General features: G+C 40.5%; 1 protein-coding gene across 5 annotated transcripts in view; it reads right to left on the reverse strand.

Moving 5' to 3' along the window:
* Positions 1 to 757: 757 nt before the first annotated feature.
* FARS2 (phenylalanyl-tRNA synthetase 2, mitochondrial) overlaps positions 758 to 17,888 on the reverse strand; it is a 227,899-nt gene continuing 210,768 nt past the window's right edge. For all 5 annotated transcript variants that reach the window (XM_079299456.1, XM_079299455.1, XM_079299452.1 and 2 more), the window contains one exon: positions 758 to 1,082. In XM_079299456.1, coding sequence (XP_079155582.1) covers positions 944 to 1,082 — 139 coding nt within the window. In that variant the 3' untranslated portion in view covers positions 758 to 943. The remainder of the gene's footprint in view (positions 1,083 to 17,888) is intronic.

The following is a 17,888-nucleotide window of genomic DNA, read 5'->3' on the forward strand; positions in this document are numbered from 1 at the left end:
AAACAGCAGATCTCATTTTATTTTGGTTTCCTGCCTTAAAGGTCGAATTTCTGACACTGCTGCTAGAAAGCAAGATACTGTGAGAGATCAAGGCAGCTGCTTTTCAGGGTATTGTAGGGAAGAAGAGTTTCTATTTACTGCCTTCCTTCCATAGGTGACATCAACACTTCGATGGGATCTTGCACTGGTGTCTATGCAAAGAGAAGTGAGACAAGGGACCTTCTCCCCTGGGAAGGCAGCACAGCTTGGAGCACCCCATTAAGCTCTGCTCATCTCTGTGGCAGCAAGAGGATCTAACAGGAACTACTTGTGAATGACCCAACATTTGTCAACAGCCATGCCTGGCCCAAGCCACACTGGCTCCTTCTCTGCAGCTGATGAAAGCAACAACCATGGGCTCTGAAGGTAAGAGAGCCAAACTTCACAAGAAGTACTTCTTGGAAGGTTTTTTGAAGCAAAATCTGACATTTCTTATTAAAAAAAAAAAAAAAAAGAAAAAGCTGGGGATGGGGGTGGGGCTGGATGGGTTTTTCTTCCTTGAATTAATCTGTGTCTCTGATTTGCTTCACTTGTTACATGGACAGAAGATCCTGTCAAAACAGAAATAATGCCAAGTATTTACAGTTTAATGGAACCCAGGGACCAATTAGCAACACAGAAAACCACCAGGCAGTGTATTTCTTATTGTAACAGGAGGGAAATCTTACATTACTGCTGTTCCCCCATTTCTTAAAATAAAGCACCAGCACTTTGTCAATGATTTCTCAGTAGTAATGTTTATTACCTGCCAGTTTTACCGCTACCCATTCATCAATCGCTTTCTGTGCTCAGGCGCAAAACCCCTCTCTCTACTTGTGACCTAAAACTACCCCAAAAAGAGAAGAAAAAAGAAGAAAAAAGCAGCAAAAAGCAGAGCTGTCCTCGTGTCTCCAGAGCAGCAGTGCTAGAACCTCCCCTCCACCCCCAGCTGGCGAACTGCTGACTCCTCAATGGCCCGGTGGATGCCGTGCACCTCGTCCTGCGACAGCGTCCGCTCCGGGTGCCGGTACACGATCCGGTAGCAGTGGCTCACCTTCTTCGTCCTGCAGAACACAGACCAAAAGAGGGCTCATAAATACAGGGGCCTGCAAATGCATCAGGCCAAGCACTTACCCTCTGGATCATTTTTATTTGCGGTCTAATTTCGCCCCTGTTGCTTGAAAATACCTTAATGCTAAGATACACAGTGCAGAGAGGTGGGACTGAGCTGAATTTTAATTTTGGCAGAGGACTTTGCTGAAGTCCACCTTATGCATCAACTTGTGGTGTGGTAGCTTCTTACCATAACAAACAACCCCAGGAGAAGGGCTTCTTACCCTCTGCTATGGAAAATAAGAGACAAAGGACAACAGGGAACAGGAATAGAGAAAAGGAAATGATGGGGGAAAGAAAAGTATTTAAGAGTTGCTGGCTAGGCAATTACAAGTTAATGAAAATCAGGACAAACCATTAAGTTGAGTAAGAGTGAAAAAAAACCACCTTCTTGCTCTCCATCAAAAGCAGGCAGGAGCACCTAGTTTTGCAAGGGCACCTCTGTAATTGCAGTGCCTGTGTTACTGAATTTAAATGGGAGTTATGGCATCCTTTTTAGTTTCAAATGGAGCCCACACAGCTTCGTTTTTTTCAAAGGTGAACACTCACTTCAATGAAAGAGAGAAAATCTGAGGGGAAAAATAATGGGAAACCAGACAGTACCAGGCAGGAGAAGCTTCCAGACTGGCAGAACTCTGCACATAATGGCACACAAAGGCAGTCAGCAAACTTTGGGTCATTCTCTCTCCAGAAAATTGCTTCATGTTAGAACCACATTTATGCTTATGACTATTTGATTAAATCTAAGGTTAGATGTGTTCATCCACAAAGACAACTCTCAAGATACTCATTTAAACCTCAAATCCTACTAGAAACAGGCACAGGTAATTTTTACCCCAGAATAGTTGTTTGATACCAATTTTATTCCCACCCAAGAAGGGTGGGAAGTTTGCCCTGGTCCCACTGGCAGTTTACAACAAAAAGCTACTTCCAATTAAAGCATTCCTCCTTTTTTGTGTGCTCTGAAGATAAAGCAGGCTAAATCTTGCTAGCACCTGAAAGGGCAAACTGCATTTCATAAAGTGTTAAGCTGACTGCAGTTAACTGCTAAAAGCCAGCCAAGAGCTTTCCCTGTGTGCAGGTTAAATGCTGCAGAAAAGTGATCTTTGAGAAAAGAGGGGGAGGTGTAACTGTGGGGAAGGTGTTGCTCTGCTCTGCTCCACCTCTTCAAAGCAGCCAAGAGGACAAACTTGGGGGAAGCAAGTAAATGGAATAATAAGGATTTGGTCAGATGCTACATTGCCAGTGAGAAATTTGAGTAAGAGAGAGGGATAATGCATCAGAGCTCAACAGAAAGGATTTTCAAAGCCAGACTGGCAAATATCCTTAGAGCTGGTAGTATTTCAGTTTTTAAAGGTGCTACAGGAATACACCTGATCAAAAACATTTGCAAATTGCTTTGGCTGGAAATCTATTCAGAAGGTGTACAGTCACAGGCTTAATCCTGAAGCTTTGCAAATATTGGGAATATATCCCATGACTGAAAATTCATTATCATTATTTAATGTGATGTAAACACAAGTTTGCTTCATGTAGGTGCAAGCTGTGGTAGGCATAGCTACAGCACTGCTTCTTCACTGGCCTTGGTTAAATGAAAGTGACAATTACTGCTGACTTAGGTGTTTCTGTGCCCCCCTCCCTCCATGCTAGAGAGTGGCTCATTCCATAACAAATTATGTATGGCAGACTAGGATACAGTAGTTTCTTGTGGGTGTTATGGAAAACCAGTAGCTTTGGGAGGTATTTAAATCAGGAAAAGGTAGAGGTTGTAGAGAACAGCACTGGACTAGAGTTCTGTTAGCTGCAGAAAACAAGCATTGGTTTGAGAGAACTAAAATGAAGATTGCATTAAATTTAATTATAGGCAAAATATATGTAATTAATAGATGTAATAAAATCTATGTAATTAGATTTAATGATAGGTGAAAAATGAAGTTGTAACTACTAATATACATAACTCCACATAACATGAATGCTACATTGTGTGCTACATTTTTCTCTCACTTTTGGCTAGGTTTAGTTGCACTGTTACTAATGAGAAAGAAGGAGTATAATGGTTCAAAGCTATTTCAATAAAAGACACACTACAAGTTTCAAAACCTAAAGCATTGTTTCCACAGTACTATTATTAACTTTTCAAGGGACATTTGGAAGAGCACTTCTCAGCTGTTCCCTCCCCTAATATTTCCCCTGCTCCCAAATAAAGCATTAAGACACTTTGATTAATCCTTGCCATCAGCTGCAATTGGAAACAATTATTGTCAGCAAATAATACCTTTGCTCCTTCTGTTTCTCACTTCCCTTTTGTTCTGCAGAGTCACAGAGTATGTGCTTGCCCTAGAGATGGCTCTGCTTATGCATAATGAAGTCTCTGCTGCATGTCATGCTGCAGCCTGACAGTATGGAAACAGTGGCTCTCTATCCTCAGAAACAATATTTTGAGGACAAAACCTGCAACAGCAGCTTCACAGGGAAAAAAAAAAAAAAAAAAAGAAAAAAAGAAAAAAAAAAAGAAAAGAAAAGAAAAAGAAGAAGCTTAACAGTGAGCACAGTGGGGTTTATTTCCCTAAAGTGCCCCACCAGACGAGTCAGGCGGACTCCTCTCCCATTAGGCTTCAGCTGATCTCAGTGTCACAAGTCTCCTCTGCAGCAGCCTGCAGCTTGCAGGTAATGAAGCACAGTGAGTACAGTGAAGCACTGCTCAAAGGGAGAGGGAAGGCAGGGGTTTATTCTGATGCCACAGGAGGAAGCAGGACACAGGCTGTGGACAAACACTGGAGCGAATTAATGCCTAACGCTCCTTCATGTGACTTCTGCAGGAAAGAGCTTTGCCTCATGATGGTCAGGAATTGGCAGTCAGTTGCCTTCATGTGCTAGGAGCTGGTCCCTGCCAGGTCAGAGTCACTGTGTAGGGTCCATCTGAAGGTCAGTGTATATGTTTGGGTATTTCAGCCTGATACCTAAGCAGAACAAGAAATAATCTGCCATAATCTGCCACTAGTCTAATAAAATCTATGTGAAAACAACGTCACCCTGGCACCTGGGCTAGAATGAAACAAAAATTAATACATGTGTGTTAGCTTTTCCTGCATGGAAAACCACTCAAGGGTGCTTTAAATGCAACTTGACTGAAAAGCTGATCCCAGAAGCTACCAACAGCAAAACACTTCAGTGTTCTAGGGAACCTGTCTCAGGCATTACATAAGACTAACCACAGGGTCATTCCGTAAGCAAAATGTTGCACGAAGAATAAATGCCTGGCATTGGCACTTATCTCTTCCAAATGCAATACCAAATCAAGAACGAAAATTTCTTCATCCTGTACTAGAAGAGGGAGATAAAAGAAGCAGGACTGAGTGGGAAACCCCCCCCCTCTTTTACCTGTAATCTACTTTCCATCTGCCTTAAAGAAAATAGAGAAGCACAGAGGAGATTACTCCTGCTCTTAAGTGGTGAGGACAACACAGAACCAGACATTTTTCCTGAGAGCTGGATTCACTTTGAGGAACAGAAAACTAGAGATGACAATCAGTCACAGCATGAGAGAGCAAAAGAGTACCATCCTTTCTGTACCCTGAGCAGTTCACTGAGCAGTACTACTCACCATGATATCTATACTGCACCTTTTCCTACAGAATACCATTTAAAATGAAAGGTCTACACATATGGTAGTGCAAGCATTTGGGATTTTTTTCTCTCTGTTAAGTGAGTCATGTTAATGAGGTTCCTTGAGGGTATCCCTGCCACTGAACTGTGTATCCTTTATGCCCTCAGAAGATTCATGATGTAATTCCCTTACATAAACCTTCACACAGTACTCAGTAGCTGCTACACCCTTCACAGAGATCACATGCATGGAATGACCTCAGGGAAGAGAAGGGCTCGTTTTGTTTGCAACAATGTCCTGAAAGCAGTGATGATGGGAAGAAATGAATAAACCATTCCATGTTACCAGCATCCTAATTGACAAAGCCATGCAGAGAGCACAGCTTTGGTTTTGCTTTGTGGCTACAGCAGTTCCAGAATGGTTCACATTTTAAGTGGAAATGGAGAATATTAAACTGCAAGAAGATGTAATTACCTGTTCCTTTTTGTTCCATGCTTTCAAACCACATCCATCACCATGATAGTAAGCACAACTGCTAAATATCCTAACATAAATTTTAAATTGACAAATAACACTTTTTGCTAGAAGCCACATCATGGAAAATGGCAAAAGGCTTGAGCTGTATACCTTCTAATCAGTGGCAAATATTGCAATTATTATGATGATATGCACATAGAATGTATCAGTAATTCTCTGAACCAAGGTCTTTCCAAAATATGCCTTCTCATCCATCCTTTTAAATGCTAATACTTCATCTCTCTGGAAGTGCACATTGTACACACAGCATATTCTTAAAAAGGGACATATTTTTGTTTAAGGCAATTTTGATGCCAGTGAAAGGCATTAGATCACCTCCAGACAAAAGAATTGTTTTAAACACACAGAAAGCAGGAAATGGTCATTTATCTTGCATACCTTCTCCAGCTGACACCTGGCAGAAGGGTGGTTCAGCTTCAAAAATAGTTCAGGCCAAGATATTTATGTTCAGAGTGTCAACTTTATTGGATTTTTATGGTGGTCACTTCAAAAGAGATGCATATTCACTGACTAATGATTGGACTGAAATATTGTTCTTCTATTTCACAAAACTGAGACAGTAATGGACTTTTTGCTCTTTTCTAATTGGACTTGGTGAAATCTGTATCTGAATACCAAACCTGAAATCTGCTTGACCTTTTCATTCTTTCTTTAGTATTAATTCCATTTTAAGCTTCTCTTTTCATGTAGGAAAAAAAAAAAAAGTCAAAATTCTGTTAATAGCCAGATTATTGAGAGATAAAGAGCACAGTATGGAATACAATGGCAAAGGACATAAATAACACCTTCTAGTTAAGATAGTGAAAAATGGATGAAAAATGAAAGCATTTTCAGCTTCTCAGTCAATGGACACTGTTAGACAGGAATAAGTACAATCTAAGTCATTGTCCAGTATTCAAAAACATTGGATTAATCCAAAAGCTTTGATCATTATTTTCCTTTTCTGCCTAAATCTATCAACTAATTTCTTGCATGCAGGAACAGATACAAATAGATAAATACTGAAAAAATAAAATCATTCACAGGCTCCACTTGAAAGTGTCCTCTCTTTTAAGGTACTCACTAAATGTTTAATGGAACAGGTCAAGCAATTAGTTGTGCTTTGGCCGAGCACTTTGCACCCTAAACACTGGTTTTTATTTCAAAAAATCACCTTGATTTGTTGACAGAAGCCAACAGAAGAACCACCATGAGCAGTGCAGGACTCTCTTCTGCCAGCTCCCAAGCAGAGAGAACTCTTGTAAACAGACTGAGTTATACAAGACACTGAGAGAGTATTTCCCTTGTGCACTGTTACAGCCCTCTCAGTAACCAGCCAAGGATACAGATAACCCATCTCACATTCAAGCACTTCCTATTAAAAAGCTCTTAAGTCTCACAGCATCAGAAGTAATGGAATCCATTACATGCAAGCAGTAATGAAATATCACTAGGGTGAAGAAGAAAAGTACCATTCTCCATTATACTAAAAAAAATATCTAGAGTACCCACAGGATCATAAGCTGTGACACAGACTTTTGCTGCCACCAAAGGGCAGAAAAACTTACAAAGCCTTGGGATTTGGGATTGCGCTTTTTATTTTCATTTTAAAGACAATGACTCATTGATTCCTTGAAGAAGGCAATGATCAGTGGTTGTAAAGCAGGTATGAAACCATTTCTCAGGGGGATGGATTCCAGCATCAGTGATGAACGGACTGCTTGTCCTCCAATCTCTGTCTCTTTGGGAAAATCATCTATCAAACTCAGAGGAGAGAATTCCCATCATATTTGATCAATGCCAATACTGACAAATCCATTTCATGGTGATTTAAAGCTGGACATGACTGAAAATTGTCTCTCTTGCAAGGTGAACTTGGTTCATTCACTTCACACTGGGCATCTTCTGTTTTTAGGGGCTCACCAGTCCATTGAGTGATTCAGTTCAAAATCCCACTCTAAATCCAGGAAGATTCAAGAGTAGGCTAGAGACTGAATATCTTCATGACTTGATTAACTTTGAGCAGAGTAATGGCAGAGCACTCACCATGCCACATGAATTCATCACTATGCATGGAATGAGTCTCTCAACTTCCCAAGGCTGAGCCTTTGAGCAATGAAAGAAAGCCATGCACACAAAGATCAGAATATGTGCAAACCTGTGAGACTCAGAATAGGGTACAAAACCCTATTTTTTTCTTCAGGGTTATCACCATGACAGGATACAAGAACTGCACAGGTGAAATAAAGATGGGAGAAAGAAAACTTTCTGATACATACATACAAAATCCAGTGAAATAGCTTCTACCCATTACGGTGGCAAATAAGAGAAGAATGATTGATAAAGTACTTGAGACTTATTTTTTCATACTAAACATAGAAAAATAACTGGATGCTGAAAGTAAAAGAGAAAAAACTATAGTCTCAGTATGAGACAGGACAGAATACCTGCTCTGTGAACAGCACAGGATTTTATTTTGCTTTACTTTCCCTAGGTTTGACTGAAAAAAGTTCATGTCAAAAGCTTTTCAAAGTCTAATCTTGCTTTCACCAAAATAAAATGCAAGGAGTAATACTTTTCATTATTTGTTTAAAAAATGACCACTGGAGACTTAAACACTCTCTAACTGAGCAAACAAAAGAACAAAATAACTTGATTTGAATATTGTGTCTTAGGGGAATTTCCATCTAAGCTTCTTGACTTTCTCCTCAGCTGTTTAGCTCAGAAACCATGGCAGGACTGCATTTCCCAGGAGAGGCCAAGGCAAAAAGTTCCTATGATGGATCAACCCCTCTCTCTGGAAAAGAAACTTGGCTGGCATAGCTGATACTGACATACTGAGGAGAACAGAAGCACACATTACCTGGAAGTCCTGGTAGTGCTGGCAGCTGAAGCATTTTGGCTACCAACCAGGAAATTCATAGAAAAAAAAAATCACATTTTCAGTGAGTAAACCCAGAATAAATCAACATATTTTCTGCCATTGCTGGCTCTCCTGCTTTCTCCACATTTTTCTTGACCTCCTAAATCCCTGGTAATTTAGCAGTGGAAGAAGGTATCTCTGGCAGCAACAGGCTCTGTGGTTCTGGCAGAACTTTGTGACTTGGGTATCTCATTCACAACCCTGTTGTGCCCTTCCAGGGCAAAGGGCTATACTGGAGAGGATGAGGGACACAACCTGTTTGCAAAGAGCAGCTCTAGAAGATGCACTTTGTAGAGCTGTGCTTCTTGTGCAAAGACATTGTATTCATCCCCCTCTGAGCCACAGCCTGCAAATAAGAGGATGCAAGAAGTTTTGGTCCTCCTCCTATCAAACAGTGGTGTTAATAATTCCACTCCTGGTCCTTAGCCACAGCAGAATCACCCTAAACTTTCCAACCATTGGCAACTGCCTGTACTTAAGAGTGACAAGCCATCCCAACAGTCTAAATAAATCCAACATGAGAGGTGAATTTGGACTCTTTAAAATGCTTTCTAAAATATTTATAATAAAAATGGTAAGTGTGATACCTTTTCAGTTCTTCTGAGTAAAAGATCAAAGATAAGAAGTATAAATATTTAGCAGTTTTTTCTGCCAACTAGATGTTAATACTAAAGGCTACAAATAGTATTACTAAAAATAACATTGCTGTCAAATTAAAATGTATTTCATAATCAAGTAGAAAGGGAATTTATATGAGAATTTAAAACAATTCATTCTCCTAAGAAATGAAGATGGATGGTAGTGACAGCTGGTTTGGATGTATCTCTGCTGCTTTAGACTCTTGTGTAGATTTCATCACTGAGATCAGTGTTTTGTCCTCACCAGACCCAGGAGGTAGGTGTTAAGGTATTTTTACACTTGTTGTGAGTTAAAGATGGACATGGCTCTGGACTCAGATGAGAACCAAAATGACTTGTCCAAGGCCACACAGAAAATAGATGAGAGAGAGGAGGCTTGGACAAGTGCAGGCACAGACCCTTTGAGTTATCTCTCTTCCAAGTTACCCTTCCCATTCACACACACTGCCAGTCACCCTTCTTCACTGCACATCATACAGCAGTCCTGGAAAGCAAAACAGGCTATGGCAGCAAAAAGCAACTCATCCAATACAGAGTGGATAGGGCAGGGAAGAGTGGAGAGACAACATCAGGATAACCAAATATGCTGTTTCTTAACTGATAAACTAAGCCCAAATCAGGAGAAAACAGGATGGGGACAAGAAGTCAGGAGGAATAGCTGAGTTATCCTGAGACTAGAAGACAAGAGGGACTTTAAAACAGAAATAAGAGGTTAAAAGAAATCACTTGCCCCCTTGTTTTGGAGGAAAAGCAACAAAAAGCACCTGCCCCACAGGTCAGCCTGCAGCACCAGGAGGCAACTTAAGAACATTTCTAGCTGTGTGTGTGCAAACAGAGGGGGTTTCTCAATAGGGCTGCTTACAGTATCAAAGCTGGTGAAAACCCTGCAGCCACTTGCACAATTAACTGTTGCTTGCTATGTCCTTCTAGTTCCTAAGTTATTTTTGCTCTCAGAATTGTCAGGTTTTACGAGCCTTAATCTGGCTAACTGGATTTGTTTTAGAAATGTAGAAATCCACCACTTTCCCTCCCTGAGGATAGAATGATTCCACACAGCCACAAGAAACCTGCTCTCAGTATTTTTCTGACAGCTGCTGCCTTGGAAAGTCAACCCAGAGAAAGTCCTTAGAGTAAGGAGAACCACTGGCCAGCAGATTAAAATACTGTTAACACACTGGAAAACTGTCAGGCTGTTAAACTTTTCTCTTGCCATTTGTACAGGTAGCACATTTGGACCATAACGACAGACAAAGTCTAGTAGTCAGGTCTCACCTTTGTAGGTGAGGATTTCCTGGTTATTTTGAATGGAAAAATGGGGAAAATATTGCAACACTATTGAAACTAGTCAAAAGATGACAACATATGCCAATGAGGTGTGCTGGCCAAAACTTTCACAGCTGTCGAAATGAGCATTCATTTGGAAAACTCTAGCTGCCATGATTGGCATGTTGCCTCCTTAATATTATGGCTGCTCTTTATGAAAATAAAAAATGTGTATGTGATAGGAAGTATGCATAGTACACACCTCCTACAGTGAGATAATATGAGCAACATGCAATAAAACACCCTGTGGGCATGAAGATTACAAGGTGAGGGCACAAAATGAAATGCATCATTCTGTGAGTTAAACAAAATTATTGGTCTGCCACTCAAGAAAGAAATCAAGCCATTGAGGCATTACACTAGGAAGTTACACTAGTCATTTCTGCAATGACTTTACTAAAAAAGGCCAAGCAATCCTCCCACTAGCAGGAATTAATATCAACAAAGAAGGAATAAGATCTCAGCCCAGAAAAGGGAATTCACAGGGAGCATTAGAGTAAACCAAATGTTCTCAAATTGTCCAAGATATGAACTTTGCCCTAAAGCACTCCAGGAATGAGCAGAAGAAATCAGTTGTCTTTGAGAGTTCATGGAGAACAAATAAGGTACCTAATGTTTCAAAAAGGTCAGAGTGCTTATTTTTGGAAATGGAGAAAAAACCCAAAGCTAGGAAGTCATAGAAACTATGAACCATTTGCTTTTACTTTAATTTCCCAGAAAAACTCTGATGTAGCTAATTAGCTCATTTAGTTGGAGCATGGTGTTAATAATGCCAAGGTTGTTGGTTTGATCCCTGTATGGGCCATTCATTTAAGAGTTGAGCTTGATGCTCCTTGTGAGTCCCTTCCAACTCAGATTATTCTGTAAATCTGTGAAATTATTTGTAAGCACACAATGGAAATTAAAAAAAAAAAAAAAAGTAAAAAAAAAAGAAAACATGGATGTATTGATTAAATCTAGTCAAAACAACCTAATTTCCATCTATAAACAGGCTAATAACTCAAATAAGTGAAATGAGAAATTGCAGGAAGTAGTATGGAGTGTAAGAGCACTTGTAGGTATGTGCATCTTCACAGTCAGTTAAACCAGGTAAGGAAAAATGGCCTAAGACCAACCTGTCACAAAACCTGGTTCCACTGGCAGTTGCAAGCAGTTTCAGACAAAGCCACAAAGAAAAACATTTTAAGCATTTTAATGGAAAGTGAAAAAAACAAGAAAAATACTAAATCCAGTTGATAAAATTAGGTATTAAAAATCTGTCTTCCTAAATGTTTTGCCATAGAGGGAACTGCATATAGATGGATGAGAAAACTGGTGATCAATACTGATAATTACCACAAAAAGGTAACCTTGCAAGTAGCGGTAGTGCTTGCCAATAATTTGTTGTTTCTGGGAGCAGTTTTCCCCAGTTCAGCCAAATCTGAAAGACCATTCTTGTAGGGTTCTTCAACCTGGCTCCTGGATGATGGAGTACTTTTACTAATGGAAGAGGTGATGCAGCAGAAGTGTTTGTTAACTGGCATATTGCATTAAGTTGGGTAAAATACTAAGTATAACTGAAGACAAAGTTAGAATAATCCTGACAAACTGAAAAAGCTGGAGGATACAGTTCAACCAGACCAAGTGAAAGCTGGGCAAAAAGCAGCACTGCACAAAGCATCTGAGGACCACACAGAACCATGAGCTAAAGGTGAACGAAGCTGTGACACTGTTGGACAGCACAAGTTATAAGGCAAGACTGAGAGAATATAGGTGCTCAGCCTAAAGAACAGAAAGCATGAAGACATGCTTTAAATACCAAAAATGCTGCACAGTTAGGTACTAATCTTTTATCAACATTCCCAAGCAGCTGGAGACAAAAGTAATGAGCTCATATTGCAGAAATGTTCAGCTTGAAAATCCACTTGGAAAGGCAGTTGGAGTCCCCTTTGCTGGAAGTCTTAAAGGACTGGTTATACAAGTGTCTGTCAGGAATGCTATAAGTAGAGCTGATCTTGTCTTGGAGTAGGAGGATGAACTAGGTGGCAGTACTCTTCAACTCTTTAGCATAACATAATGTAACAGTCTTTAAAATGCAGAAAGTTAGTTGAGTAGCAAAGATAGCTCCCTAAAGCTCCAACTTAACACACATCCTATTTTGTTTATCCCCTGAAAGTGATATAATCTCTAAACCAGCAACCTTATCCTTAGCCTTATAGGCCAATGTTGAAATAGAGCACATAGGAAAGCAAAGTGCTGCTCAGTTACCTCTCACTGCCAAAGTCAACAAAACAAACAAACAAACAAACAACCCAGAAAAGTCCATTTTATAAGACAGCATCCCAAATGGAGAATGTCATTCTTCTTGCTTCAGGGATGAGAGATGCCTTAGGAAAGCTCTAAGGAACAGCCACAGAAGATGCTGCATATCTTTGATAGGCTGAACTGCACTCTTTCTTTTAAACATTTCTGAGTTTATATCAAGAGGTTAACTTTTTGCTTTCAGCTTTCCAAGTTCACATTCAGCCATAAACAATCTTAAAATAAGGGAAAAGTCTTTCTTCTAACAAAACAATGTTGCAAACAAGCCTGTTGAGATTCTTCACCCAAAAGCAATTTTGGGAAGTCCAGGGACTAGGAGATGTGAGCCACCAATCCTTAAATCAAGATTGCCTGGTTGGCCCCACTCTGGGGACTGTGGCCTTCTGACATAGAAGTTGATCAACTTTAAGCCCTGTTGCAGGTGGTGAGACAGAAAAAATACAAAGGAAATGCTTTATGCTAGGATATACTGCAGATCAGCTAATCTCATAATAGACACATAGAAATCTCAACTTGTGGAGCCCCAACACAATGCTCTGAATAACTAGCCACGTTTCCCTTGTATTCCCACACTATTCTGGCTTTCCCATTCTCACTCACTCACTGTTCTGTATTCACTTACTGAGCCTGTTCCTCCTGTAGACAAAAGAAGCCACCTCTCATTTTACCTACCTACGCTGCCTTCCACAGCAAAGAATGAGAAGCCACCATAATAACCTCCTCTACTTGTACAAGAATATGTGTATATCCAACTCAGAATATTTTGTGATTTTGTGATACATTCCCAGCCACTGCTGGAAAGGTCAGGTTTTTTATTAACCTTCACAAGTTTGCTTGGACTGATAATACTGCTAGTTTTTGGGAATCTGTGATGTTTACTAAATCATTTTCAGGGATTAAATGCTGATCTCATAAAAGTGCCATTGCAGATGTGTTCTTCTGTTCTTACATGAAATATGAAGTCACCAAGGAACAAATAAACTATTTATGACTTATCCTGTACAGTAACAAATAATGGCTTAATGGGGGCACATATTACTTTTGAATGTACTGCAGCCTGTTCTTCCCTGAACTGGAGAGACTCTTAACCAACTTTAAGATGTATACTCTCCTTTCCCCTCAAAAAGAGATCACATTCTTGACATGACTGTCTAAATTACAGCAGAAGGACTCAATTGCCACAGGTTCCTGAACCACAGTCCCACAATCCTGCCTTACTTGTAGGTAAGTCAGTGTAGGTCACACACAGCAACCATTAACTCAGATTGGTAACTGAAATGAACTCAAGTTATTCTTACATTACTGACTTTGGACTTATAGGAGACATGACTGGTATTACACATCAGATGCAACAATTTGGTGGTGTGACCTTAAGCACCATCACCTCTGCTTGTAGATCTTCTTCATTTGAACTACAGTACAATGCAAGGAAGGAGACATTCCTCCTGAGATTGAGGGGAGTTACACCTGAGCAGCTGCTTTGCCAAGTGTCCCTGGGAGGTTAACTCCATTAAGATCAGCAGGGTTTGTTCTTTACTTTACCTAATTTGACACACCTAGCCAGGATGGCTGGTGCTCTAACATTATGTTTGAAACCAAAGAATATGAAAATTATTGGACATTCAGTGCTGAGGGTTGCAGAGCTATTCATGCTCCCTTCTGTATCCACCATGTCTCTCCACTGCACTCACATGGACAAACTCCCCAGCCAGTGACACCTTCTCTCTACAGAGATGGCTGAGCCAACACAGGTGCCATGTGTGTTCATTCAGTGAGAGAATATACTTCCCTAAAGTAGAAGACATGTCAGAAATTATTGAGAAGCCCTTATTGAGAAGAAGATGGAGACTGAAATAACCCTGTGACATTTTGCACTGTAGTCTCCACCAAAAGGTGAAGACACACAGACAGTTTGGACAACTCAGTAAAATCAGATTGCTGAGCATCATGAAGTAGAGACAGAGAGAGAGAGACATCTGCAGAACTTGTTCCTGAAACCCACACACTTTTCATCCACAGTATATCATGATACTTGATGCTATTGTGATTTTAATTTAGCATCCACTGGGGAAAAGGTTTTTAACCAGGGATCTCATCCCTGACTGCAATAAATCCATCACAGAAGTTGAAGCACCAGCCCAAAGCACAGGTTGCATGGGCTTGGACAGAAACAACATTTATAAGCACTTCTAAGCTGGATGAAAGCTTTCTTATGTTACTGGCACATCTGCACTGGCAAGGACAAACTTAGTCTCCTGTATCTCAACAGATCTCAGTTCTGATTCTGTGTATCTCACAACACAACATAGATACTCCACAGGGAAGCATGGAAACAATCTGGATGAGGCTCAGCATCCACCTACAAAGCCCATAGATCCATACTGTGTTGGATCAATCTTTCAGTTTTGTTGTTTTTTGTTTTTTAAAGGTTGAGTCTGTATCTACTTTCTTTTCCACAAACTGGGTAAGCATTTCAGCAGCAGCTAGGTGAGGCAGCAAAACTGAGCAGCAGTGTTTTTGCACAAATCCTTCTCCAAACCCATCTCCAGGTGCTTCTCAGGTATGCCCTAATGTATCAAAACCAGCACCTCTGCCTGAGTGGCTGCACATGTGACAAACCCCAATAGCAAGCTGATGGGGTTGAAAAATGACCAAATTCCTAATCTGAGTCACTGAGTGGCCTCCCCACACACTCCACCAGCACAGTGAAGGGGTGAGAACAGCACAAAGCAAGACTTAGTCTGCCAGAAAAAACACATGTGAAAACAGGGGCTAAAATCACAAGCTGGTAATTCACTGGATCCACATAAACAGTAATGCACATCCTCCTTTTTTCCCCCAAGTTCATATAAAACTGTGCTGTACAACAAAATGAGACTAAGATATAAGGCAGCAGAAAAAAAATCTGTCTGGCTGTCCCCAAAAGCTGCTGAGTCAAAGCTCCTGACCTATTCCCACTGAAGGCTACAGGATGACATCTCTTTCTGCCAACTGAGGATTCAGCTGACGTTTCACAAAACAAGAGGGACAGGTCCCTTGGTAGCAATGTTTTTAAAACTGATGAGCAGAAGCAGCCAGTCAGATCCTCTTCTTAAAAATGATGATACACCATTTTAGTTAGGAAATGAATGAATGTGTCCAGGACAGCATGAGAAGAGGTAAGCAAAAACTGCTATGACAGCTGAACTTTGCAACACTGCAAAGTCTTTTGCCATCAGGTAAGCCTGAGCTCAGTGGTCTGAGGCAATCTTAGGTATGTAGGGTCCTTCACAGGGCCTCTGTTCTAGCACAGATTTCATTCTGTGCAAGTCAAATTGCTCCAAACATAATGCACATACTCAGAAAGGAGGGCTGTGTAAAAAATTTACTGCCATTAAAGACTAATCTGTTCAAAATCATTGCCTTTAACTACTCCCCTGTACGGTGGGACACCAGCCCAAGCTGACTGGTGGCTTTTGGACATTAAAAAGCAAGGCTGGAAAAAAGTAGAGGGACCAAGACTTAGAAATATTAGTGGTGAATCACTCCTTTGCTGAGAGAAGGCATGAGTGCCTTTAATGAACAGTTACACGGAGGATGTGAGATAATCTAAGTGGGACTGTTACGAAATTTAACTATGAGATACTTTGAGTCATGATCTGTAAAGCTGCTAACTGGGTTCAGTAAGTTGTTGAGTCATTACCATGTAAGACTGGGCTGCTCTTAAATCCATCTGGCTAAAGGCATTGAGTGGTTTGCTTTTGGTTAGAGAATATAGAAATGAGAACACTTGCACATGAATTTTCAAGAATAAAAAATTAGTAAGTAAAAAACATAAGCCACAATAACACATCATTCACACTAAAAATATTGTGTCATTTATATTTTAATTCCAGCTCAAGTCATGAGACTGAGAATTAACAGGAATGAAATTAGCATGGATTTTTAATGTTCTGAGAAAAAAAATACAGTACATTCTCTGCACTTAAGTAACTCTTACAGCATCAACTAAACTAAAATGAGGACTGGGCAGAAGGATGCTGGGTACTACATAAAAATCACTGATCCTTCACCTTTTAGAATATTTTCACACTCAAACTGAGGTGCTAAATCAGCTTAGAACTTAACAGGAAAGAAAAGAAAAAGAAAATAATTTTAAAAGCCACCACTACAGATCCAATTCATTCTGGAGTAACTACTCCAGCAAAGACCCAGAGCTGAGCTAGTCAGACAACTCTATTATCTTTTATTTGAAAAAAGTGTGATCAGTGGAGGAAATGTCACATTTACACTTAAAAATTGCTTCAAAGGCAACTTGTATCTTTTGGCACAACTCAGCCACTTAGAAATACTGCAAGAGAAAGAGGCAGATATAGCAAAGAGCACTCCCTTCTATGATTTTTCACCCTTGTATCAAGCCATGGGTTCATCTTGAATATGCAGTGTTGTCATATCAGCAGTTGGCATTTCCCAGGCAGCAGGGCAGAACTGCCACTGTTGGACCCCAGGGATGCAGTGCCAGGGCTCTCAGAGGTGAAGGCTCTCTGCACAGTCTGGGGTGCCCCACAGAGCAGCAGGACATGGAGCAGGGGGGAACTGCACCTTCTGCACCCTCTCAGCTGTGGAAGGGGAGAGCTGCTCTCTGCAGCTGCTCTAAGCATGTGGGAAGGGGACAAACATGGTCAAACTGGACAGATTTTTTTTTTTTTTGCTAACAAATACACATCTTCAGAGATTTTTCTAAGGTCACATTGACAGTGTTACATATAAATTGCATTTCTTCTGAAGATGTTCATGCACACTCACTACCAAAAGATCCCCAGTGTTAATCCCAGCTGCAATGCTGTCTTGAGCACTGCAACATTCATGGACACTACACATGGACACTCTACAGCCCTTATGGGTTTTGTGGTTAGGCTTAGTTTGGGTTTTGGATTTTTTCTCTAAACAGCAACTACTCTCAGTCTTCTTTTTCTGGCTTTTCACTTTTTTTTCCCTTCTACTTTCATTTTGGCTTGGCATTTACTGGAATTTAGCTGCGAAGACTGTACGTGGAGCCAGCTAAAGTTTTGTGGGAAATTCAAAGCAAATGAAATATAAAACTAACCACAAAGTACTTTCAGGACACAAGTACCAAATTTATGGTCACCCTTACTTGTAACCCCCTGGAAACATCACAGAAACTAAGAAGCACAGGAGCTGGGAGAGGATTCACAGCTTCATCTCTTTTGGAGAGCTTGTGTTTGCCACCTCTCTTTCAGCTTCATGTTACTAGGATCTTTGATAAATGGAGGACCCTCTACCATTACATATTTCAAACACAATACCACAAAAAGATCAAGTTTACCTAGATTAATTTGATCCATCCATACTGAAAGTCTGATAGTAAATGATCACAGCAGCTAAATTTGGCTCATGGCATAAAGCCCCTATGCCTTCCCTGCACTGGGCTGCAGACATTGCAGCTGAG

This window comes from Erithacus rubecula (assembly GCF_903797595.1).
Source record: "Erithacus rubecula genome assembly, chromosome: 3".
Classification (NCBI taxonomy): Eukaryota; Metazoa; Chordata; class Aves; order Passeriformes; family Muscicapidae; genus Erithacus; species Erithacus rubecula.